This window comes from Hibiscus syriacus, unplaced genomic scaffold (genome assembly GCF_006381635.1).
Source record: "Hibiscus syriacus cultivar Baekdansim isolate YM2019G1 unplaced genomic scaffold, ASM638163v2 tig00110556_pilon, whole genome shotgun sequence".
Taxonomy (NCBI): Eukaryota; Viridiplantae; Streptophyta; class Magnoliopsida; order Malvales; family Malvaceae; genus Hibiscus; species Hibiscus syriacus.
Window position 1 is genome coordinate 1,828,265 of NW_024062779.1, and position 24,236 is coordinate 1,852,500.

At 35.9% G+C, this 24,236-nt stretch overlaps 3 protein-coding genes and 3 pseudogenes across 5 annotated transcripts in view; 3 read left to right on the forward strand and 3 right to left on the reverse strand.

Moving 5' to 3' along the window:
• On the forward strand, positions 1-21,481 carry LOC120131697 (annotated as a pseudogene).
• LOC120131698 (MACPF domain-containing protein CAD1-like) lies at positions 7,001-10,925 on the forward strand. 2 transcript variants are annotated; one of them, XM_039148629.1, is made up of 6 exons: positions 7,001-7,395; positions 8,363-8,601; positions 8,903-9,098; positions 9,260-9,443; positions 9,559-9,713; positions 10,252-10,925. In XM_039148629.1, the coding sequence occupies exons 1-6, from the start codon at positions 7,096-7,098 to the stop codon at positions 10,897-10,899; spliced, it is 1,722 nt and encodes a 573-aa protein (XP_039004560.1). In that variant the 5' UTR covers positions 7,001-7,095; the 3' UTR covers positions 10,900-10,925. The 2 variants fall into 2 exon arrangements, with proteins under 2 accessions (XP_039004560.1, XP_039004561.1); XM_039148630.1 differs by lacking the exon at positions 7,001-7,395 and adding an exon at positions 8,239-8,279 and having other exon boundaries at positions 10,252-10,924.
• LOC120131818 lies at positions 11,838-13,322 on the reverse strand (annotated as a pseudogene).
• Positions 15,451-16,319, reverse strand: LOC120131700. The gene is made up of 2 exons (XM_039148632.1): positions 15,771-16,319; positions 15,451-15,672 (listed from the first exon to the last, which is right to left on the reverse strand). Exons 1-2 carry the CDS (start codon positions 16,239-16,241, stop codon positions 15,508-15,510), a joined length of 636 nt encoding a protein of 211 aa, XP_039004563.1. The 5' UTR covers positions 16,242-16,319; the 3' UTR covers positions 15,451-15,507.
• On the reverse strand, positions 16,442-17,162 carry LOC120131819 (annotated as a pseudogene).
• LOC120131696 (alpha,alpha-trehalose-phosphate synthase [UDP-forming] 1-like) overlaps positions 20,365-24,236 on the forward strand; it is an 11,451-nt gene continuing 7,579 nt past the window's right edge. Inside the window, exons 1-8 of one of the 2 annotated variants that reach the window (XM_039148627.1) lie at positions 20,365-20,561; positions 20,663-21,047; positions 21,310-21,407; positions 21,511-21,899; positions 22,175-22,289; positions 22,430-22,531; positions 22,694-22,844; positions 23,022-23,110. In XM_039148627.1, coding sequence (XP_039004558.1) covers positions 20,511-20,561; positions 20,663-21,047; positions 21,310-21,407; positions 21,511-21,899; positions 22,175-22,289; positions 22,430-22,531; positions 22,694-22,844; positions 23,022-23,110 — 1,380 coding nt within the window. In that variant the 5' untranslated portion in view covers positions 20,365-20,510. The remainder of the gene's footprint in view (positions 20,562-20,662; positions 21,048-21,309; positions 21,408-21,510; positions 21,900-22,174; positions 22,290-22,429; positions 22,532-22,693; positions 22,845-23,021; positions 23,111-24,236) is intronic. The other variant, XM_039148628.1, reaches the window with a different exon arrangement.

The window sequence follows — 24,236 nt, forward strand, 5'->3', positions numbered from 1 at the left end:
TTGATATTTTGTCTGAAAACTGCAAAAAGTAAGGGAAAAAGATGAGAAAAGTTGAACAACAAGGCGAGACCCAGATTGGTTGCTGAGAAGATCGAATGTTTTTGCTCTGCTTCAATCATGCTATTCCCAAACCCCATCGCATTTCTGCCATCAGCTCTTCTTTCTTTTGTTTGGTTAAACACACACCAGCTTGATGCCGCTACGTTGCCCCAAGAAGAGGGTAAAAATAACCATTTCCTTTTCTTTTTTTTTGAACTTTTTATAACATGGGCTTAAACCCCATTTTATTGCTGTATTGTTGGATTTCATGTAGTAGTAGTAATGTTATTGTTGTTTGATTCGTGGTTTTGTTAGTGAATGTTCTGAATCAAGTTGCCAAAACGATGGGAAGTGACGACTGGAGTTTCGATTCCGGCAGTTGCAATGTGTCGGAGCAAGTGAGCACGGTGGGCATGCGTGCCGAGAAAAACATTACCTGCACTTGCCAAAACGGAATCTGCCACGTCACACATATGTAAGTTTCCCAAAAAAAGAAAAAAAAGAAAAGAGAGAACCAACCAAAATAAAAGTGCTTAAAATGGCTGATATTTGGGGGTTTGATTTTGGACTTTTTAGAGTATTCAAGCTTCAGAGTCTTCCGGGAGTGCTTCCATCTGAAATTGTAAATCTTCCATATCTCAAAGTTGTGTAAGCATCTCTAGCTTTCTTTCTTAATTCTCTGTTCTTTCTTTATTGAATGTGTTTAAGCTTAAGCCTATTTGGTATGCAGTGATTTTGCATATAACTATCTCAGTGGGACAATCCCACCTGAATGGGCTTCAATGCAACTCAAATTCATGTAAGTTATTGTCTCCTTTGTATATGATCAATCTTTGAGTGAAGAGAAAACTGTGTTATTCTCTTTTGGGGCTAACCGAGCGACCTTATTCCAGTTCTTTCTTCGGGAATCGATTATCTGGGAGTATTCCGACTTATTTGGGGAACATTACCAGCCTTAGATACCTGTAAGTTTTGTGCTAAGATTGTGACACCATATGCTTTTCACTCTCCCGAGGACATATGGGCACACAAATTATCTAGGTTTTAAATTAGTGAGGGAGAAGTTGCAATCATTTCGAGTAATTTCAATGTATGTACTTTACAGAGACCTCGAAGCAAATCAATTTTCAGGGCAAGTCCCTCCAGAGATAGGAAAGTTAGTTAACTTGAGAACTTTGTAAGGAATTTCGTTTCTATAATTTTCTTACTTTCCTGTGCTATACATTTAGAAATGGGAATAAGTAGCATAGTTTTGACAGAAGAAAGTTTATATTTATCTTTGCAGAAGATTGTCTTCCAACAGACTGGCTGGAAATTTGCCGGTTCAAGTTGCAGATCTGGAAAACTTGACAGACTTGTAAGGTTTTTCGTTAACTTATACTAGTAGAATGCCACTAAAAGCTTGGTAGAAACTTAAGTTATAAAGATTTTTACTTTATAAAATTCAGTAGGATAAATGACAACAACTTTAATGGGAGCATACCGGCTTTCATTCAGAACTGGAAGAAACTTAGGAGATTGTAAGATCCTCATCTTTGGAAATGTTTTTTAAGTTTCTTTAAAGTTTATGGTATTTGTAAACTTGTAATTTTTCTCTAAAGCTGATTGTTTATGCTTTAATTAAATCAAACAAGAGAAATGCAGGCGAGCGGACTTACAGGTCCTATTCCTTCATCCATCTCAGCTTTGGAAAACTTAATAACACTGTAAGCACTGAAAGCTTCTAAGCAGAAGATTATTGACAATAATTTTTTAATAAATTAATTGTTGCTGATCTTTTTGTTTGTAATGGAATTGATTACTTGCAGGATAAACAGTGATATAAATGGAACAACTCAGTGTTTTCCTGACCTTTGGAACATGACGGCAATCAGTCGGATGTACATTTGCTGCCTATCTTATATTTATGAAGCCATATGATATTAGCTCTTTTATCATTTAATCTGATATGGCTGTTCTTGGAAATTGTAGAGTATTGAAAAAATGCAACATTGTTGGGCAAATTCCCTGACAGATCTGGCAGATGAGTCGATTACGTATTTTGTAAGTGTAAAACATGATTCATCAATTAAAGAAAACAGCAAATTGCAGACTATTAAGTGCAGATCTCTATGCTGCTATTACATATATGTCCCTGGCCCAAAATTATCATATTCTTTTAATTGTTTTATTCGGTGACTGATATCAGCTGACCTATTAGCACCAGAAAAAAACCTAAGACATATTTAGTTGTGAATTTGGACAGGGACCTCAGTTTTAACATGTTGAGTGGGGAAGTTGTTAGAGCTGCTTTCCCTCATGATTTAAGATTCCTGTAAGTTTTATTTAACCGTTCTAGACAGAAATCATGAAAGCATTGTAGCAACATTCTATATTTACCTGCAATGCCTATTAAACTGATTGATATGATTGAAATCAGCTATCTTACAGGCAACAATCTCAGTGGAAATATACCAGACTCGATCTTGCAGACAGGAGTTGCCATGTATGTACTTTCTGTTAGGATTGTAACTAGGAATATATATTTGAATTCTTAGCATGCAGAGATTTCTGAGAAAACAGTTCTATTTCCTTCTTGCATTCAGAGATCTTTCCTACAATAACTTCACATGGCCAAGCCCCGGTCAACCTGCTTTTTTACGGAAATTGTTAGTTATTTTTTCTTCTTTGAGTTGAATAGAAGCATATTCTTCCCGTATGCTTCCTGAGATTTAAGGTTATTGACATCTACTGCATTTTTTTTTAAATAGGGATAATGTAAATTTGTTCCGCAGTTGTTCGACAGAATACCTGTAAGTTCTTGAGTTAATTATCATAGATTATCTAAGGCCACCAAAATTTTCTGTCAATACACAATGTGAGGTTTAAAACTTCATTTCCATGTTTTCTATATGAAAATAATGAGTATTTGTACAATTACGGTTCTACATAATAATCATTTTATCGCTAATCTGTCCTTTATTTTTGGTGTTTTCCTTTTCTCATGACCCAACAGTAAAAGAGGAGTTATTCCATGCAGTAGTGATTTCAAATGTCAGAAATGTGAGTACATTATAACATGTGCCTTAAAATCGATTATATACTTACCTTAAATCCATGCTTACCAATTTGCTAGCCTTTTTTTTCCAAAAATGTTTTTCCAAGCTAATATAAAAGATCTACATTAATATACTAACTTGGAAACGGTTACCATTAGCAAGCTGATTAGCTTTTTAACATCTGCAATAGAATCTTTCAGCTTCTTTCCTTGAAGCAAAGATAGTTGTCTTATTTTTGGCAGACTGGCATTCTATGTATATCAATTGCGGTGGAAATAATGATGTGAAAGTGAATGGGACAATGTATGTGGGAGATGTGAAATCTGGTTTAGGTGGTGCTGCAACATTATATGAGAATGGCGATAACTGGGGTTTTAGTAGCACTGGAGACTTCAGGGATGACAATGATGAACTTCATGTCACGTCACGTTATGTAAAGCAGACAATAAACGTGTCTGACCAGTTGTATGCTACAGCGCGTCTATCTCCACTTTCAATTACTTATTATCGATATTGTTTAGAGAATGGGAGCTATTCAGTGAGATTACATTTTGCGGAGATTGAAATCACCAATAGCACGAGATATGGAAGACTTGGGAGGCGGATTTTCAACATTTATATCCAGGTAATTAATGATGATTGTGAAACTAATTCCTTTCGCAATGGTGTTTGTCCAGTGAATTGCGTGGCCAGCATATTAGTTAAGTTATTGACATACCATTCTGTTCTGCTAGATAAATAAGTGTCACTGAATTTTCATGTTGCAGGATCAGCTGGTTGAAGAAGACTTCAATATAGAAGCTGAAGCTGGTGGGATTCTTACTCCACTAACGAAACACTATAATGTAACAAATGATGAACTAGAGATCCGCTTTTACTGGGATGGAAAAGGCACTCAAGCAATTCCTGTTCGAGGAGTCCATGGCCCACTCATATCAGCCATCTCTGTCGATCCCAGTCTGTGATCTTCTTCACCTCCTATCTCATCCTCATCTTCACCCTCCTTTACAATTTCTGAGTTGAGTTCTTTTCTCAGATTTTAGACCCAAGCATGAAGAGAAGAAAACAAAGACTTTGCCAATTGTCTTTGGTGTTGTAGGATCATTTCTCGTATTCTTGGCATCTGGTATTCTCTTCTGGAGATACTATTTTAAAGCCAAGAGCCAAGGAGAACAAGTTTTGGGCTGTTTCAGTTGTAGAAGCCAATGCTTTGGAAAAATTCATGCCATAAACTTTTCCTTTATTTTATCTCATATATGAAAATAACCTTTTAGAATTCTCAATAGCTAACTTCCATGAACATGTTGGACTAATTGGAGGCCTTCTACCTTCTCTTTTTCCGGCAAACAAATCTATATGTAATGGATCAGTAACTCATTTAACGCATTTGTACGTCCTACAGATCTCAAGGGATTGGATCTGCAAACAGTTTCTTTCACCTTAAAGCAGATGAAGGTGGCAACTAACAACTTCGATTCCGGAAACAAGATTGGTGAAGGTGGATTTGGACCTGTTTACAAGGTATACATACTTGCAAAATGAATTCCATTTTCATATGGAATTTTACTTCTAGAGAATTCTGCTGAATTTCATGATTGGATGACAGGGTCAGCTCGCTGATGGAACAATAGTCGCTGTCAAGCAGCTCTCTTCAATGTCGAGTCAGGGTAACGGTGAATTCTTGAATGAGATGGGCATGATTTCATGTTTGCATCACCCCTATCTTGTGAAACTTTACGGATGCTGTATCGAAGGGAATCAACTGTTGCTAGTATACGAGTACTTGGAAAACAATAGCCTTTCTCGGGCTTTGTTTGGTAAGTTCAATGCACAACTATTTCCAAACTGATTCCGTTGTGGAAACATGGAACAACGATTCTAAATCTTGGAACATTTCGTGGGATGATCATCTTAAGGACCAGAAAACTCTCGAATAAATCTGGACTGGCATACTCGGCAAAAGATTTGTGTTGGAATAGCTAGAGGCTTAGTGTTTCTTCATGAAGAGTCTAGACTGAAAATTGTCCACAGAGACATCAAAGGTACCAATGTTCTGCTTGATAGAGACCTAAATCCTAAAATATCTGACTTCGGGTTGGCCAAGCTCAATGACGAGGACAAAACTCACATCAGCACACGTATTGCCAGAACAATGTAAGCCAACTAATCTCTTGCAATGTTGTCTTAGTTGAAAAAGCCTCCTTTGACCTTTAAATGTAAATTTACATTGCAAAAGTTAAAATTGCAGAGGATATATTGCACCAGAGTATGCTCTGTGGGGTTATTTGACCTACAAGGCAGATATTTACAGCTTCGGGATTGTGGCATTGGAGCTTGTTAGTGGCAAGCACAATATGAATTATGGGCCAGCGAACGATTACACTTGCCTTCTAGATTGGGTAATCACTGATTTATACATGCATTTTCATTTTCTTGCGTCTTTATTTACTCTTGCCTTCTAGATTGGGTAATCACTGATTTATACATGCATTTTCATTTCCTTGTGTCTTTATTTAGTACTTCATAATCATATGTTCTACTTTCAGCCCTATGTTTCTGGTTATATACCCTTTCTACAACTAACTTCGTTTCTTTCGTTTTCATCTGGCTGTGTCCTTAATGGTTCGCTGAGTGAGCTTGCATCGTTTAGAGTTCCATGCATGTGTTTTATGCCCTTTTCAGGCCTGTCATTTACAACAAAGTGGAGAGCTATTAGAGTTGGTGGACGATAAGCTGGGATCCAACAATGTCTGATGCACCGAAGCTACACCCTCCCAGAGGCCAACAATGTCTGAGGTGGTGGGAATGCTGGAAGGAACAGTTACCATTCCTGATATAGTCCCTAACGCGAATAGTTACAATGAAGATTTGAGGTTTAAAGCCATAAGAGACCATCGTAGTATGCATAATCAAAGCTTCGCCAGAAGTCAGGCTCAGACTTCAACATCTACAGGATCTCAGTTTGAAACGTCATCTGCTTCAGCTCATGGCATCCATGAAACCAAAGAGGAGTCACAGTCTGCAATATCTAATCATCTTCAGTATATCTGATGAGTTTTAGAAATGCACAAGGATGTATACTTTTTGCCCGGTTTGGGACTTATCCTGTTTTTTGTTTGTTTGTTTGATTACTTAAAGGTTAGTCCGCGACACAACAGAAAGGCATATTTTTGTTTAAGAAAATTTAAGTTTTTTTTATTAATCTAAAATGTATACAAGTGGTAATATACAAAGAAAATTGAAGTTTAATATTTTAAATTTTCATTATTTTGTGGAATTTTTATGTGCACAGAAAACAAATGATCCTAAGATGAAGTTGACATGTTGATAATTAATTTATTAATACGGTTTGAGAAATACACGATTTCTGAAAGTTGATACTATAATATTTAAAAAGCAACAAAATGAAGTTTCTATAAATTGACTGAAGCATCAATGTTTAAACTATAAAGCAGAAAAAATGAGATTAAAGCCTCCAACTTTGCTATATGTAAAGTTGATATGCACGAGAATGTGGTGCTTAAAGCTCCTATTTTTGCAGAGGATTCATGTTTCAAGTTATAATATGATAATGTATTCAATTAAAATCTGGGTTTATACACTTTGCTTAAAATTTTGGAAAATGAAATGAATATGATGAATTAAAATCGGTCACGCATCTGAAAGTCAGAGGAGGATTTTTTTATCTGATAAAAATATCCAATGAAGACCAGTCAGCTCAGAATACTTTATTGTTCAGACACAACTAAAAAAATAACGCGTTTTTCGCGATTATTGTAGTCAACTCAACAACATCCGCCTTTAGAACAAAGAACAAAAACAGCACCATCTTTAAAAAAAAAAACACAGCACCAACATAAACAAAACTCACCAACTCTCGCAATCGCCGTATCCCATTTACATTTTCTTTTCCAGTAAACAACATGAAACAGAAACCTGAAACAGATTAAAAAGCTTTCGTTTTCGAGGGTCCTCTGAATCAAAGAAGCTTTCTTTTTTCTTTCAATTTTTTTTATATATGGAAAACCCAAGAACAAGAAGCGGCAGCGGCTTGAGCTCATCTTCTAGCCCAGATGCTTTGACTACTACTCTAAGCAGCTCAATTCAAGCTTTGGGTCGTGGCTTTGATGTCACGTCAGATATAAGGCTGTTATATTGCAAAGGGGCACCTGGTTCAAGGTTGGTTCAGCTTGATGAAGACCATACCGACGATCTTGTTTTCTCCGGCGGGGTGGTTGTGCCCAACGTGTCTTTTGATATTAAGTGGTCAATGGGAAAGAGTGACATCGAGAGAAAATCTGTTTGTAGCTTTCATGAGGTAAGCCGCCTCTATCCCCTTTTGATCTGTTTCTAATTTGTTGTTCTTTCTGATTTTGTTTGCTTTTCAAGAGAAAATCATTTTGTTAGATGGGCATTGGGGGTGATTGGGTATTTGTTTCAAAGCTTGAAATTCGATATTGTGTGGACATGCTGGGATTTCCATTTGTTTACTTGCTTGCATAAATGCAATTGTTTGAAATATTCCTATCTAGGGCTCTAGGTAGTCTGATTATCAATCTGAAAGAGAAAAGAACAGTTGCAAGGGAACATTATTTGTTCCACCAAATAGATACAATTGAACTCGATACAGTTTAATCCCTTTAAGGAAGTATTTGTCCATGGTGTCTGTGTGGAGTAACTTCCTTTTCCTGTTATTTGCTGCATACTTACAAAATGTTGTGCCTATGTTATTGATCGTAAAGTTTTCTTCCGCTACCTCTAATGCATTACAGTAAAGAACCTGTAGGCAGGATCCATATAAATCGAATTTGACAGTGATAAATGCTGAGCCAGTATACCGCTTTTGTGTACATCATTTGATTTTAGATAAGGCATGCTTTCAACTTCTGGTATGATGATATGCTTCTTCCGAATATTGCAATACATGATTTGGGTGCATTCTGTGAATAAATGTATGCCGCTATCCCAGTCATTGCTTCATCTCTGATTTGGACTGGACTCGCATTGTTGATGATGTCATATGAGGTAAAGTGGTTAGGCACTATCCATACTGTTTGGATAAAACATTCACTCGATTCTGTTTGGTTATGAATGGCATCTCCAGGTTGAACGTCCTATTTATCGGAATGTTGTGCCCTTTTTGATGTATTGTATTTCTAAGGTCATTTTAGTATAGATAGAGTGACAATTACCTAGTTAAAAGTAATGGTTCTACTTCGAGTGCCATTGGTTTAGCAAAGACTGAGAAGCCACCTTTAATGAACATCTTTATTTTTTAATTCCAGATGTCAGGATACTTTAATGAGAAATCTGGTATATCAGGGCGTGTTCCACTAGGAAGCTTTAACGCAATGTTCAATTTCACTGGTTCTTGGCGAGTTGATGCTGCAGCTACAAAATCCCTTGCCATGGTTGGATATTTAATTCCCCTATACACAGTCAAATTAGCAAAGCAGGATTTAGTTCTGCATGAAGATGTCAGACGAGCTGTTCCTTACACTTGGGATCCTGCATCTTTGGCAAGGTAAATGGGATGAACTTCATATTTAAAAAGTAAACATTTGTTACTTCAGCTGTATGTTTCTTGTTGTACCGTTTATTTTGTATATTTGTAGTTGTTGCTTTCATACTGAGGTAGTCAAACATATTTCAGCTCCAAATCATTTCCTCTATGTAACATATCATATGTATCACTAATCTTATCTCTATGTTCTTTATGATGAGGTGTCATAGGCACTAGGAGGCATAGATAATCATTTTGCCTTTGCAGACAACTTCAAATAGTAATTGCTGATATTGCTATGTTTTCTTCGACTTTATTTCAGTTTTATTGAAAATTATGGTACACACATTGTTACCTCTGCTACAATTGGTGGGAGAGATGTTGTTTACGTAAGACAACACCATTCATCTCCTTTATCATTGGCAGACATCGAGAACTATGTGAAAGACATTGGGGATCAGAGGTTTCAGGACTCCAGAGGCCAGTCAAGTGCTGCACCCTTAAAATACAAAGACAAGGTTAGTATTATGGTTAAACATGGTGATCCCAAGTTTTTTAAGTATCTGGCTGTTTATTACTTAGCATTCTCTGTGAATGCATAATTCCGAGGGAAATATGTTGCCGTTTATATTTGCCTTTTATGTGAAGAAATCCATCGCTAAAAGAATTCCTTCTGTAGGATGTTACAGTCATTTTTAGGAGGAGAGGAGGTGATGACCTGGAGCAGAGTCATGCCAGGTGGGCAGACACTGTGCAATCGGCACCAGATGTCATTAACATGACATTTACCCCCATTGTTTCTCTTCTTGAAGGAGTGCCCAGTATAAAACATTTGGCCCGTGCTATTGAACTATACTTGGAGTGTAAGTTCTTCAACTGTTCAACAGCATGCAATATGATTATCTTACAAAGATATTAAAGATGTTTTCTGTCTTCCTCTCAAGGGTCTACTTAACTTTCATTGTTTCCTTTTACCAGACAAGCCACCGATCGAGGATTTACAATATTTCCTGGATTTTCAAATTGCTCGAGTTTGGGCTCCAGAACAAAGCAACATTCAAAGGAAGGAACCGGTGTGTTCATCCCTTCAGTTTAGCTTAATGGGCCCCAAGCTTTATATCAGCCCAGATCAGGTATTGTCTAAATTGGGGGGGGGGGGGGAAACGACGTTATTGGATGTATGAGGGAAAGTGCTAAGGGGTTATATCAAATGTTTCTCTAGTGCATAATTATCTTGCATATTACCTTGAAGTTTGATATCTATTTCCACTTTAAGAAAGTAAATGAAACACGGTTAATAAATTGTAAGAAAACATGAAGCAACCAGGGCACACATCCTCAGTTTTTATTTAGTTCTGCCAATTGATTTATTGCAAATGTTTCTTCCGGCACTTATGGAGGCTTGTATTTTGTGTGATAAATTGATATATGTATGCTTATTGTATGATAAATGATATAGAGAGCTTTTTCGTAACTTTGAGTAGCATTGATGGGATATTTCAGAACCTTAAGAATACTTATGATCATCAGCATTTCTCCTCTTCCCCTGTGGTATAAAATGGGTAGACAAACAATGAGTCTTTCTTGGAGCCATAGTAAATAACTTCATAAGGCCTCAAATAGTTTTTCCCCCCTTCTCCTGCTAAATTAGCACATGCAATGATATTTCAGGTAACAGTTGGCCGTAAACCAGTCACTGGGCTTAGGCTTAGCTTAGAAGGCAGCAAGCAGAACAGACTAGCAATTCATTTGCAGCACCTAGTGTCTCTTCCAAAAATACTTCAACCCCACTGGGATGTGCACATGGCCATAGGTGCACCGAAGTGGCAAGGTCCTGAGGAGCAAGACAGCCGTTGGTTTGAACCTATCAAGTGGAAGAACTTCTCCCATGTAAGCACTGCACCGATAGAACACACCGACACTTGCATTGGAGACCTCTCCGGTGTTCACATTGTCACAGGGGCTCAGCTTGGTGTATGGGACTTTGGTTCCAAAAACGTATTACACCTCAAACTCCTCTTCTCCAAAGTACCAGGGTGCACAATAAGGCGATCCGTGTGGGATCATAGTCCATCCGGCCTTTCAACTGGGCAGAGGACTGACGGATCTTCATCATCAGTTTCAATTGAGAGAAGTTCTGAGAGTAAAAAGGAGGATAGTTCGAGCCATGTGGGGAAACTTGCAAAAATTGTGGACTCAACAGAAATGTTGAAAGGAGCACAGGATAGTCCAGGGCATTGGTTGGTTACAGGGGCGAAGCTTGGGGTGGACAAGGGGAAGATTGTATTGCGTATTAAGTACTCATTACTGAATTACTGATCCATTAATTGTTTTGGTAGGATTACCCTTTTCCCACAAGTAAGCATTCTTTGCAGTCCTATAAAAAAAACATTCTTTGCAGTACAGGCGGTCCTTGTTCGTTCCATTATTGTGTACATTGTGGCTCTTTTTGTTTGTTTATTTTTCCTTTACGGTTGATAGTCTGATTATTAGGTCTATGACTACTCTCCTTTCCCCCCCTCTATTCAGTCTCAATATTTGATTTTCAGAAAACTCGGCTATATTTTCCAGTAAATATAACATTGTTATGTCAAGTGTTTCTGCTTTTAAACATCGCACATCATTGTGGAATGGTCTTTGTTCATTTCCTTTAGCCATTTTCATTCCAATATTCAGATTAGTTTCTATTATACATGCCTATCCTGTTGATAGGAAGTAATTAATACCATGCCTTTTAATTCGTAAAAAAATCATATTATAATTTATTTCAGAATCGTACGAGAGAGATCAGATTTTCCCACTATAAGGAAAAGGAATATTATTAGTTGTAGCCTTTTTTTTTTGGTTATTTGATAATTATTTTCACCCATTTCATTTCTTCATATCGATTAAGTAATTATTTTTAATCATTAAAATTTAACCTAAAACCTTATCATATATATCATGATATATGTAGATACGATATATTTATTTATGTAGGTTTTAAGCTTTTCTTATTTATTGTTTGGTCAGAAACAGCTCCGGCATCGGCATGGTGGCTGTAGCAGTGGCAGCGTCGGTGGGTGAAGGAGAAATAATCTAAGTTGAACTTATCAAGTTGTTTCCATACAGTATATGAAGGCATGTTTGCAATAATGAACAGCCGCAAATATAATATTGTGGGCTAATAGCAAACACTATCAATTTAATGTTTCATTAGCATTATAACTGATGATACAAACTCTGGTACTTGACATAGCAATCAAATGACAAATCCCTTAGAAAAATCCTACCGGAGGATATATCTTCAGAGCTGGGCAAGACCGGCGGATATCGATCAGGTAAGCATCGATGGAAGACTGAGCACTGTAAGATCTCCGCCCAACGATCACATTTGCAGCCTCAGTTGGATGAAAAGCATCCCAAAACAAGTACTCGTTCCTATTTGGGCATGGAGTTTATGCAGGCAAGCAGGTAATTTGTCCGTTGTTTCTCCCCACCCCACATCACCCTACATTTGTTACCTTAAAACCTGAACATTCACAAACACAAAAACAAAACCATTAATACAACACTACTAATGTTCAACGTCTAATCGATGTTAACAACTGCCCGCCGTCGTTTACCTTAAGTCAAAGGATTGCTCGTTATGTCCTGGAAAATTCCTTAAGCATTTATGTAGAAGAACTTGGAATCAGAATTGGCGTTATTGAATTGATCAACCAGACCTTTAATTCTCTCCACACAAGTTCTACCATCTGGACTGTATTGAGCCAATTCATTGGGACTGCAACCAATCTGACCCACCCCGATCAACACAAACTTCCTCGCTCCGTAGTTATACAAAGCCTAAACCATTTTTATTTATAATTGTCAGAGATTTGTGGGAAAACAAAACTGGGAATTATATGTAAAGATCAATGGAAACTAGATACAGTGACCTGAAGCTGCTGAGTGTATTCTTGAATAAAAACATCGGCAAATTGCTCTGGGGTACTGTCTGCTGCTCGAGTAATAAAGGGGCATGAAATAGTTGTTAAGGTAAACGTTGCTACCGAGTCCGATTGAGTAAATACATTTGCTCAAGTGATTTGCTGTGCTGTGGCTTCGTTCCGAAGCAAGTTCACTACTTGTGAAATTGTTTGTTTGTAATTTCTGACTTGGCCGCTGAAACTGATCCAAGCTCCCTGTATAGGACAAGTTTGCAGACGAAAGTTTTAGTTCCCAACATTAAATGGTGGGATTATAACTATAAAAACCATTAATTTTACCAGTTGCTGTCCGATTTCTTCTCTGATTCCGGCAACCGCGGATGCATAGTTAACTCCTCCGAGTATTTGTCGGCCGCTAGCCGGAGTAAGGTGGAATATAATTGTCCAACCCCAAGAGTTGAGCTGCAGGATAAAAACGGTGTTGAAATAAGTCATAATCTAATCCAAATTGGTGTATACCTTCAAACTGTTGTTTTCAGTTGAAAGACATACTTGGTTTAAGCAGTCAAACAAACGAAAGAAGAGAAAAATATGGATTAATAGAAGCTCACCTTTGACATCTACGGTAGTTTTACCATTGAAAAACCTTCCAGTCGGTCCATTAGGGAAGTCAATGCCGTAAGGCAAGTAATTAGCTTTAGCCAATGACGACAGTCGATTATTATTACCATTGTCCACCAATGAATCCCCGAAAATAAAGTAACAAGGGACTTGAGGGGCACCTCTAACCCAAAGCACAACCTTAAAACCAACCATACAACCCCACAACATTTCTCCACATTACCAGCAACTTAAAAGCTCCAAAAGAAGGAAAAAAGGAATAACAATGGAGATGTGTGACAGCGTAAGGTATGGGAATATAAGTGTTGATTTGTAAGTGTATATATAGAGTGTTGGATGAATCGTGGAAAGGGCGAGAATCGGTGATAAAGTTCTTAGCTTTTACAATTGAAGTAGGTTAGACTATGTATGATATGATGATAACTCATTTTATTTTAAATTTATGAGAATGTAGTATATTTTACGATAAATTGTTATTTTTTTTATAAAATCGTGGTGAGAAAATTAAACATTATTATCGATCGATGATGGTTATGTTGATTTTGATAATATATATATATATATATTTTTTAAAATTAATTATAGAAAGTTAAATGTGTGATGTAAGTCCAAAAAAGGTTTTATATTTTGATCAAAATCCAATACAAGAAAGTTAATCAGTCATCGATAGAGGATTGATTTCAATTAATGAGCACTAAATAGAAGCTTTTATCTTTTCTTCAACTCTATATTAGTGATGAGGATGTTAATCAGTCATAGATAGAGGATTGATTTCAATTAAGTTGTTTCATTTTTTTATGAAAAATAAGATTTTTTTATTAAGCTAAGGTGATTATAAAGTAATATTTGTTCTAAATACGCTCAATAACTTTACTGCAGTTGTTGGTGTTCGAACCCGTGACCTCTAAGAACATCAACGATTCTTTTAATGTAATGGACCTCCCCGTGGGTGTCTGGCACGTATGCAAGGGTATAATTGGCCATTTGACAGCAAAAGCAATAAGAAATCCAATATAGAATATTCTTTCCAGTGCGACAGGTATGATTGATTAGCTAATGTTTCAAAATTTAATGTTGGTTCATTAGAACCGTATATACCGATACCCAAAACTTCTATTAATAAAAAAATGGAACCCCTTCAATGTACAAAATAAATTTTGTAGCCGAGTACAGAAGTTTCTTCCCCCCTCCACATGGATAGAAGTAAATAAACATGAATTAATTCGAACTCCCACATGATGAAAAAAAGTAAAAGGTCTCAAGAAGAAACCATACAAGAGAGGATTAACACATGCCTCATTAAAAACCTCAACCTCCCTAACCTAGATGGAGGAAAAGAATACACGTGTAATCTACAAACTCCAACAGAGAACCAAACTACAACAACAAATAATCAACCATAAATTAACCAGTAACAGAATCAGTCAGCATTCTATCTTCTTGCAAGAGTCTAACAATCGAGGTCAGCGGAGAAGCAATAAGAATAGGATCCAAGTTGTCGAATGAAGCACTTTTTGCCAAGGCATCAACAACTTTGTTACTGTTAGAATGACATGTTGAATTTGAACACACCAATTATGTCTCGTCAACTCATTAAGATGACAGCTTAACGAGTATGCTCCATTGTGATCCGATTTAAGAATGTTTAAAGCTTCCATACTATCAAGCTCAAGAATAATCTGACAAAATCCAGCATCCCAAGCAAAATTGAGCCTAATATAAGCATCCCACAACTCGGCATCAATCATCGAGCAAGCTCCAATAAACTTAGAAAACCCGAATGACCAAGTGCCAGAACTATCTCTAGCAACTCCCCCACACCGAGCATAACTGTCAGCTTCTCTCCAGGCAGCATCACTTAACTCCAATTAATTTGTTTCATTGCCTTTTTATTCGTTCACCGTTTAGTTTGTTTTTTATTTCTGGAAAATTGACATTTGCGAAGACAATTTCCAAAAGCTCGATGCAGATCATCAAGTTGGTCCACAGAAGAAAAATGGAAGTCCAATCACATGCCATTTCACCAACTCCATAGAGAAATCACGGTACCTTTCGGCTACTCCTATTTAATTTTGGGTTTACTTTTGATCGTCTTCATTTTGTAATTCTAAAACACTCATTCAATGTGTACCTTGGTTACAGGAAATCAGGAAACAAGCCATTAATGCTCTCATCATCGATCAATCAAGGATGAAGCCATAAATGGATAAAATTTAATAATTGGGGGAAATTTGAGTTAAGATGCTCAGTCGACTTTGGTAAGTGAAATTAACAAATCCAATTTGAATTAAGTTGATGTGAAATAACCCAAATTCCAAGTACATGTTGGATACAAATTTGAAACAACTGAAAGATAAGAAAGATTACCAGTAATTGTCCAATTTGTTTGATCGAATCACAATTCTTGGGAGTAATTAGGGGTAGAATACTGTGAAGCTAAATCTTTTAAAATTTGAATCAGTCCTCTCAAGTCATTGCTCCCAATTTCCAGGCAGTCACTCAGTAGGCCTCCTTCCAGTACTTCTCTTTGCATCGTTTCAGTTATGTCCCTTAATACCCCCTGCCCATTTTTTTTCACCAACACATGAATCAATCTAAAATTAGAACTCTAATTAATAAATTGGAACATTAAAGAAAACGATTGAAACAGGAACGTACCGATTTTTTAAACACTTTGAGAAGACGGTTAAACATCCGTTTCGAAATGACGAGGGCTTTTCTGTAATTTCCAGCAACCCAGCTAGCCCTGTCCATCTCCGAATTAGGCCGAGTCAACTCGCCCAACATTCTACCTAACTGGTTTAAATCCGATGCGACGCCGAAGATTTCGGTATAATCCAGATCTCTACCCCAGCCGTAGTTCCAAACGTAGTCCCATCCTACCGACCACGCCGCGCCCCACAATCCAACCCCTTGCCACCGCTCCAGCTTCTCAGCGATTAGCCTTGCGCGTTTAGAGCCATCAACGTCACCGCGAGCGGATCGTAAGTTGGAAACGCGAGTCAGGAGGGATTGGGAGAGGGAGACTAAGGTTCCGTATTGAGAGTAAGAAATGGAATCTACGGTTTGTTGTACGGTTGCGGCGAGAAGAATGAAAAATATTACGGTTGCACGCGGTCGTAAAACCATGGCGGTTTTCTTACTGTTGACGAGATGTTCCGCCGTGAATTTTAAAGGAGGCGGAATCGCTTAATTTAGGGCCGAAATAGAGCCTATAACTGGACTGGGCTTAATTAAGTTATTATAGTAAGGCTTAAATGTTCTATCTAAACTATATTATTTGTACCGAATTATCTATTAAAATATTTTATGAGATATTTTATTTTTAATTATAAATCTGTTTACCATTAATTATTAATATCGTTAAAAATAAAATTCACGTGCCACATCTTCTTTTAATTTTTATTTTATTTATCTAAATAAATGAAAATCAAATAATAAAATAAATGACATACCAAAACTACCCCTCTCCCATGAATCAACAGCAATAGCACCAAGAGTACCCAACAGGTCAACATTGCCCATCTCCCATGAATCAGCTCGCACTCTCTAAACCTTTGCAAACCGAACACCTCCATGTCTGTCTGAACGGCGTCGGTTTCACCTCTGTCGTCTCGTTAATCACCCCTATGACCTCCCCAGCCACAATCTTCGCCAAGTTCTGGTTCAACGAGTCCAAATAGAACTGCAAGTATTCCGCTGGTTTACCCAGCCCGAAAGGGTCGAACCCTCGGTCTCCCATCATTGTTCCGTTCAGCCATTCCGGCGGGTTCGCCCCTGAGAACCATACAAGGCGTTCAGAGGCGGTTTCATGGCTGATTTTTTGGGTTGTGGCGGTGCTTTATTGGTTCCAAAGCCAAACCTAGCTTGAATTCTGCCGGAGCCTTGGTTGAAGTTTTAGATGCAGCTCCTGAAAAAATGTGACACGGTGGCAGCTGTGGTGGTAGCCATGGCGGAGGACTAGGCGGTGGTGGTGGTTTAGTAACTGTAGAGGATTTGGGTCTACAAGTTTGTACAATAACCCTCCTTTTCCTTCTCCACTTCCGCATCTGTATCTGGAAGAAACAAAAAGAAATGTTCAGATTCAATTATAATGAAAATTAACAAAATTTTAAATTGGGTTCATTGGGTAACCTTTTTTTTTTTTGAATAAAAAAGGATGAAACAAGAACAAGAACATTAACCCTCTTTCTCTGTTAGCTTTACTCATTGGATACATACTCTGAAAGCCTTGGAAGAAGAAGGAAAAGCCATTCATAATCGGATGTATGTATGAGGCGACAATCATCTTCAAAGATTATAAATATTGTGGATGAGCCTAGTTCTTATTTCTTATTCCTCCTCCAACACGAGCAGAATCATAATTCAGAAATCACCCAAAATCAACACACATTAAAAGATTTCAAATTTTCCTCTTATGCTTTACCAAAACAAAACCCACAATCAAGAGAAAGGGGAAAGAAGGAAAAAATAGAGATAAAAACCCAGAAAACATTAAGATCAAATTATATAAGCAGACCGTGAAACAATCAAAAGTTAAACAAGTCGTTTACATTGTCGATGGGTTTTGGTTAATTGAGAGGGATGTTGGGGTTGGGGAAAGGGAGTCTCACGGTGGAGATGGAGAGAGGGAATTTCACGGCTGAGATGGAGAAAAGGTGGGAGAGAGGGAATTTCACGGCTGAGATGGAGAAAAGGTGGGGGGGGGGAGAGGGGGAAGAGAGGGGTAGTTTTGGTATGTCATTTATTTTATTTTCTTAATTAATTTTCATTTAGTCAGATAAAAAAAAGATTTATAGTTGAGAGATCAAATATCCCGATAAATATTTTAAGAGGCAATTCAATAGAAACGATATATTTCAAGAGATAATAGGACATTTAAGCCTTGTAGTAATACTCAATTAAAAATGCCAAAGTAGTTGTTTAAAGTTTCTTTCAGTCATGTCTAATATTTTTTAGGATTTAATAAAAAAAATGATAATATTATTTTAAGTATTTAATTAATTATGATCATTAAAAATATTCGAAAACCACTCAAAATTCCTAATATTCCCATTTCTAAACCTCTCATTATTGTTTTTAATCATTTTTGGTCGTCATAGTGATAGTAGACCGATCAAGCACTCATCGTCGCCCATACATCAACCAATCATTGTCTTTATTTTTTTTTCCAAATTCTTAAATCTTTGAATTTTAATCTCTAAAATCTTAAATATTTAAATTGTTAATTCTTAATAAATGCTATCTGCCTCTTAAGATGATGAATTCGACGATAGTGTTTGTGACGGTAAGCGACGATGAATGGATGATCGATTAATGATAACGACTAAAGATGACCGACGACGATGATAGAAAGTTTGAAATTAAATATTTTAGGGTTTGAATTCTTTTTAAGACTTCACAGAATTTTTAAATTTTATTAAAAAATAATTTTTTAAATAAAATTTTGAAAAAAAAATATACTTATTTATAGTTTGTTTTTTATTATTTGTGAACATAATATTATACGTGTTTATGTGCATTTCAAATAAATATGCGTGTATGAATTAAGTTACCTTAGTAGTTAAATGAGTGATTGTTATCTTTAGATGTCTTGGGTTCGAACACATTTTATGTCAATAGTGTTTAAGCATTCATTGTCAAATGTATTGAGAATTTTAAAAAAATATTACCTTATAATCACCTTTAAATTAATTAAAAAAAACAAATGAATGCATGCACATAAGTTTTTTGAACATTATACACAAATTTTAATTGACTCATAAAATATGTTCATTATTGACATTTTTTGGTCATTTTTTAAACTTTGAGTAGTTATTATTTAAAACCTATTATTGTTTAAAAACCTTCAATCGAGTAATTTTCAAATATATATTTTATAAAATTTAATTATTGAATATATTTAAAATAATTCTGATCAAAGTTTAAAAAAATTAACTTTTAAAAAGTCAATAAAAAAATCTTTAATGGGGAAGAAAGAGTATGATAAAAGATTCATTCGAAGTTTAATTTATTTACAACGTTATTCTTCCTCTAAAAAATATGTCTCAAGTACTCATATACTAATAAATATCGATTATGTTATATGAGTAAATATTTAAAATAAATAAATAACATTTATATATTTCATTCCAAATCAGTTTAACTCATTTTTTTCTTTATCCATGTTTCATGAAAGGTTCTATCGTACGAAGTCTTAATATACGACTAAAAAAATACGTTATCGATTTTGTTATTATTTTTTAATAAAACTGGTAAAAAATTACCTAAAACATTATTATTTATTCATAAAATATTAATATTTTTTAACATTTATGGTAAAGTGCACAATAATAACAAAACCGATAGAAAAAATAATATTTAAGGTAACATTTTATCGGATATGTTAACAAAACCGGTAAAATGTCCAATAATAACAAAATCGGTAAAATACTCAATAATAATAAAATCGATAGAAATAATAATATTTCCAATAAAATTTTATCAATTTTATTAAAAAATAATAACAAAATCAATAACGTATTTCTTTAATTATAAATTAAGAATATAACATTGAGATTTTCCCATGTTTCGTATCGTAATAAAGAGAGTACTTATCATCTCATTCACTTTCACACGTGATGGTAGCGGCCGTCTAAATAAGCTCATAAACCACACATGCTTTATATCCGGCCATTTTATATTATACTCTTAATATAATACTAAAAAAAGACACTACTGAAAATTTTATAAACAAATATAATATTTTAGATTAAGTGTAACTTAAAATATTAATTTTTTATAATATTTTTTGAATGCAAACATTATTCGGAATATTTTAGGTTCCGAGCAACCTAACATAACATTTTTTTCATAATATTTTCGGTTGAACTGAAAAAGTTAAAATATTAATATTTTAAGTTCTGCGCAACCTAAAATGTTATATTGTTTATAAAATTTTCGGTCGCACATTTTCTTGGCTTTATATTAAGTTGCTTAGAACTATCCCATGATATTTTTTAGTATTTGGATAGAATTAAAATGACAGTTATGGTAAAAAAAGGAGGCCCTCAACGTAATTGAGAATGAATGGTGATATCGTAGTTTAAATTTCATTGGTTGTTTCCTAGAAATATCATGGTTAGTTATGCACGATAAACGTAACTCAATGGACCAGCCATTCTGGATTCGTACGTTACGGATATAGCACATTTGCATTGCATGGTCTACGAATAACCTCTGAAGATTCTGCTGAGTGTGTATATATATATATACGGTGATGGATTTTTTTCCGGACTAACTCTTTGGTGTTAACGACCACCACAACCTTTGACTTGGCATCCCACAATATCCGCAATTTTCCCAAATTGCTCTCTTCCCTCTTCGTCTTCTCCATATTACCCTTTTTCGTCTTCTTCAATGTCGATTTCATCAGCAGATGCCTGCATTTCGCATAGCAGTAACAACCTGGTGAAATAAAATAACCCCTTTTTTTGTGTGTGTGTGTATATATATATATATATTATATATGGTTTGTAATTTATTTATTTGTTTCTATTTTGATTTGTTAGGCTTTGTCAAATAAAATCAACGGAATGCGAGGGAGCAGATGTAACGCCGCCGGCACTCCGAGGACAAGATTGGAGAGACTTCTTAGAGAAAGGGAGTTGAGGAAATTCAACAAGTCATTGAATGATGGTGCGAATGAGTTATCGAACAGTGATCCTTATTCACCTGATTCCGAAACTTCAAGTTGTTTCACCGATGAAGAATCATTAGAAACCATTTCAGTTAACAACAGAAGTTCTTCTGACAGATGCGAAAGGCAAGATTTCCGGCCTTCCAGACAGCGTTTGTTGGTGGTTGCTAATAGGCTTCCAGTTTCTGCAGTTAGGCGTGCGGATGATTCTTGGCAGCTTGAGATAAGTGTAGGAGGCTTAGTCAGTGCACTTCTTGGTAACAAACGATCGCCTCTCTTTTTTCTCTATCTCTCGTATAGTACTAAATTGTGGTCACGATTTCGACTGCTGTATGGCGGTATCACAATTGTAGATGTTGCAGTATTTTCTAAAAATAAAACGCTAAGATTAAGGTCATTACATTAAGTTGTGGCTGCAATTTAGTACTATGAATTCTCTCCCATTGCGTTTCTTTTCTTTTTCTGGAATTCATTTTCAATTGTTTAGTTGCAAACTGCATTCTTTAATTTGTTACGAAGGTGTGAAAGAATTTGAGACAAGATGGATTGGTTGGGCTGGTGTAAATGTCCCTGATGAAATTGGACAAAAGACATTAAGAAAAGCTTTAGCAGAAAAGGTTGTAGAAATGAAGTTCTTAATGTTTTTAACAATTTAACATGTAATTCATGATTTAGAAAGTTTTAGGTTTAATGTTAAATCTTGTGCTTTACTTAATGCAGAGGTGTATACCTGTATTTCTTGATGAAGAAACTGTTCATCAATATTATAATGGATATTGTAACAACATATTGTGGCCACTGTTTCATTACCTTGGACTCCCACAAGAAGACCGCCTTGCGACGACTAGAAGTTTTCAATCGCAGTTTGATGCTTACAAGAGAGTAAACCAGATGTTTGCCGATGTGGTTAATGAACATTATGTGGAAGGGGATGTGGTTTGGTGCCATGATTACCATCTAATGTTTCTTCCGAAATGTTTGAAAGATTATAACCAGAACATGAAAGTCGGTTGGTTTCTGCATACTCCTTTTCCTTCTTCTGAAATCCATAGGACGCTGCCATCTCGGACGGTTCTGCTCAAATCTGTACTTGCTGCTGATTTAGTAGGGTAAGATATTTTTGTTTCTGGAATTGTTACATTTGAGGCAAATACATTTTGTCTTGTTTTCTTTTCAGTGTTCATGTATTGTTAGAGAACTTATTGGTCGGTTAAACTGATGATAGAGAACATCTTGCAACCAAAGGAATTGTTGTCAGTTTAGTTTTAAAATGTACTCTATCACTTCTTGCATTCTGTTTATTGTATTTTACTTCTGCCAAAAACAAGCTCTCTATGCCGTTTTTGTAGTATTGTTTTGAATTGCTGGCATGTTGGCTTTCCAGCTTCCACACATATGACTATGCAAGGCATTTTGTTAGTGCCTGTACTCGTATTGCTGGGCTGGAGGGAACACCAGAAGGAATAGAGGATCACGGAAAGCTGACTCGTGTAGCCGCGGTATGTCTTAACTGGTCCTTTTCTGTTTCTTTATTTTCTAAACATCTTCCAATTTCCATTTATTTATTTTCTATAGGTCTTTTAGCACTGTAACACTATTCCTTATAACAACTTCTTTTCTTGGGAACTTGAAATTACAGTTCCCAATTGGGATTGATTCTGATCGGTTCATTCGAGCTCTTGAGCTCCCTCAAGTCCAAGAACACATGAAAGAGCTGAAAGAGAGGTTCGCTGGCCGAAAGGTAGTAATTGATTTCACCCTGTCTTCTTTGCCTAGTTGAAAGCACTACAGTCTAGTACTCTTGACTGATATTTGTTAATATGCTTATAGCAATCATAATTCATTTTAAAGCAAACATGTAAATATTTTGAGTTACTCATGGTTAATGTTTAATAATTGTAAGGTAATGTTAGGCGTTGATCGACTTGATATGATCAAAGGACTACCACAAAAAGTTTTGGCATTTGAAAAATTCCTTGAGGAAAATCCTCATTGGCGTGATAAGGTGGTTCTCCTGCAAATTGCTGTCCCTACCAGGACTGATGTTACTGAGTGTATGCTCCTTACAACATTTTTCTTCTTCTACTAGATTACTTTAAAGATTCCTTGACTTTTGCTGATAATTGCAGGATTTCTTGACTATAGTTGACATTATTTTTTTGCTAATGTGAATATTGCTTACTTCCTCCCGTCCTGTCAAAATCTTGCATTTTATTTTCTTAATTTCATAGATCAAAAGCTTACAAGCCAGGTCCATGAGATTGTTGGGCGCATTAATGGAAGATTTGGAACTCTAACTGATGTACCAATACATCATCTGGTTCGGCTCCACCTTATCATCTTTATATTTTGTCACTTTGATATGATGAAAGAACTGAGCAAAAGGTTTAATGGTCAGTATGAAAGATGCAGACGGAACGAATGTCTAAGTTCTATCTCATTCACTTTTTTTCTACTTATTGAGTCACTTTCAGGAAATTTTATGAAACCGTGCAAAATTCTAATTTTAAGTGTTTAGATGGTTTTATTTTATCAATAAACTGTTGAATCAAAATAGAGTAAAAACTCTAATTGATCGAGAAGAAGAAAAACTCTCTTTAAAATAATCTCACAAAATTGCAAAAAGGAATAACTCTTAAGAAAGCTTTCAAATGTTTATAATTAAGCTTTGATTGTTGGATGATAAAACTCAAATACAAGTAGGGTGTTTATAGGTTACAAGAAACAATCTAAACCACTCATTAAAATAACTCATTAAAATAATCACTAAATAATATAAACCATTGAAATTAAAACATGAGAAAAATACTTAATTTTCACCTAACTAAATTGATGTAAGCAATGACATCAAATTAATTTAGGTGTGAACTTATTTAGGCTAATATTGAATTTTCAACACACCCCCTCAATGTTAGCCTCCATTCTTTGAATCACGCCATGCTGACGACGGAAATGTTCAAACTTTCCAACACTCAAGCTTTTTGTAAACAAGTCAGCAATTTGCTCATCTGTCTTGATTTGCATCATCTCAATCTCTTCTTGCAAAACTTTTTTCCTAACAAAGTGGTAATGTACTTTCACATGTTTAGTTCTGGCATGAAAAACAGGATTCTCCGCCAGCCGAATTTTTCGATTGGTTGTCACAGTACAACGAAATTGCATAATCTACTGGTTGATGTAGATTATTCATCAACTGTATCAACCATGTACTCTCTTGAGCTGCCATTGCTGCTGCTCGATACTCAGCTTCAGTGGTTGACAATGATACCGTTGGTGTTCTCTTGCTACACCAATAAATTGTTCCGTAGCCAAGCTTAAATACATACCTAGTTGTTGATCTCCTGGTGTCATGATCTCTTGCATAATCAACATCACAATAACCAATTAACTTGCAGTCTTCACATTTTTTGTACAAAAGACCATAGTCAATTGTACTCTTCACATAT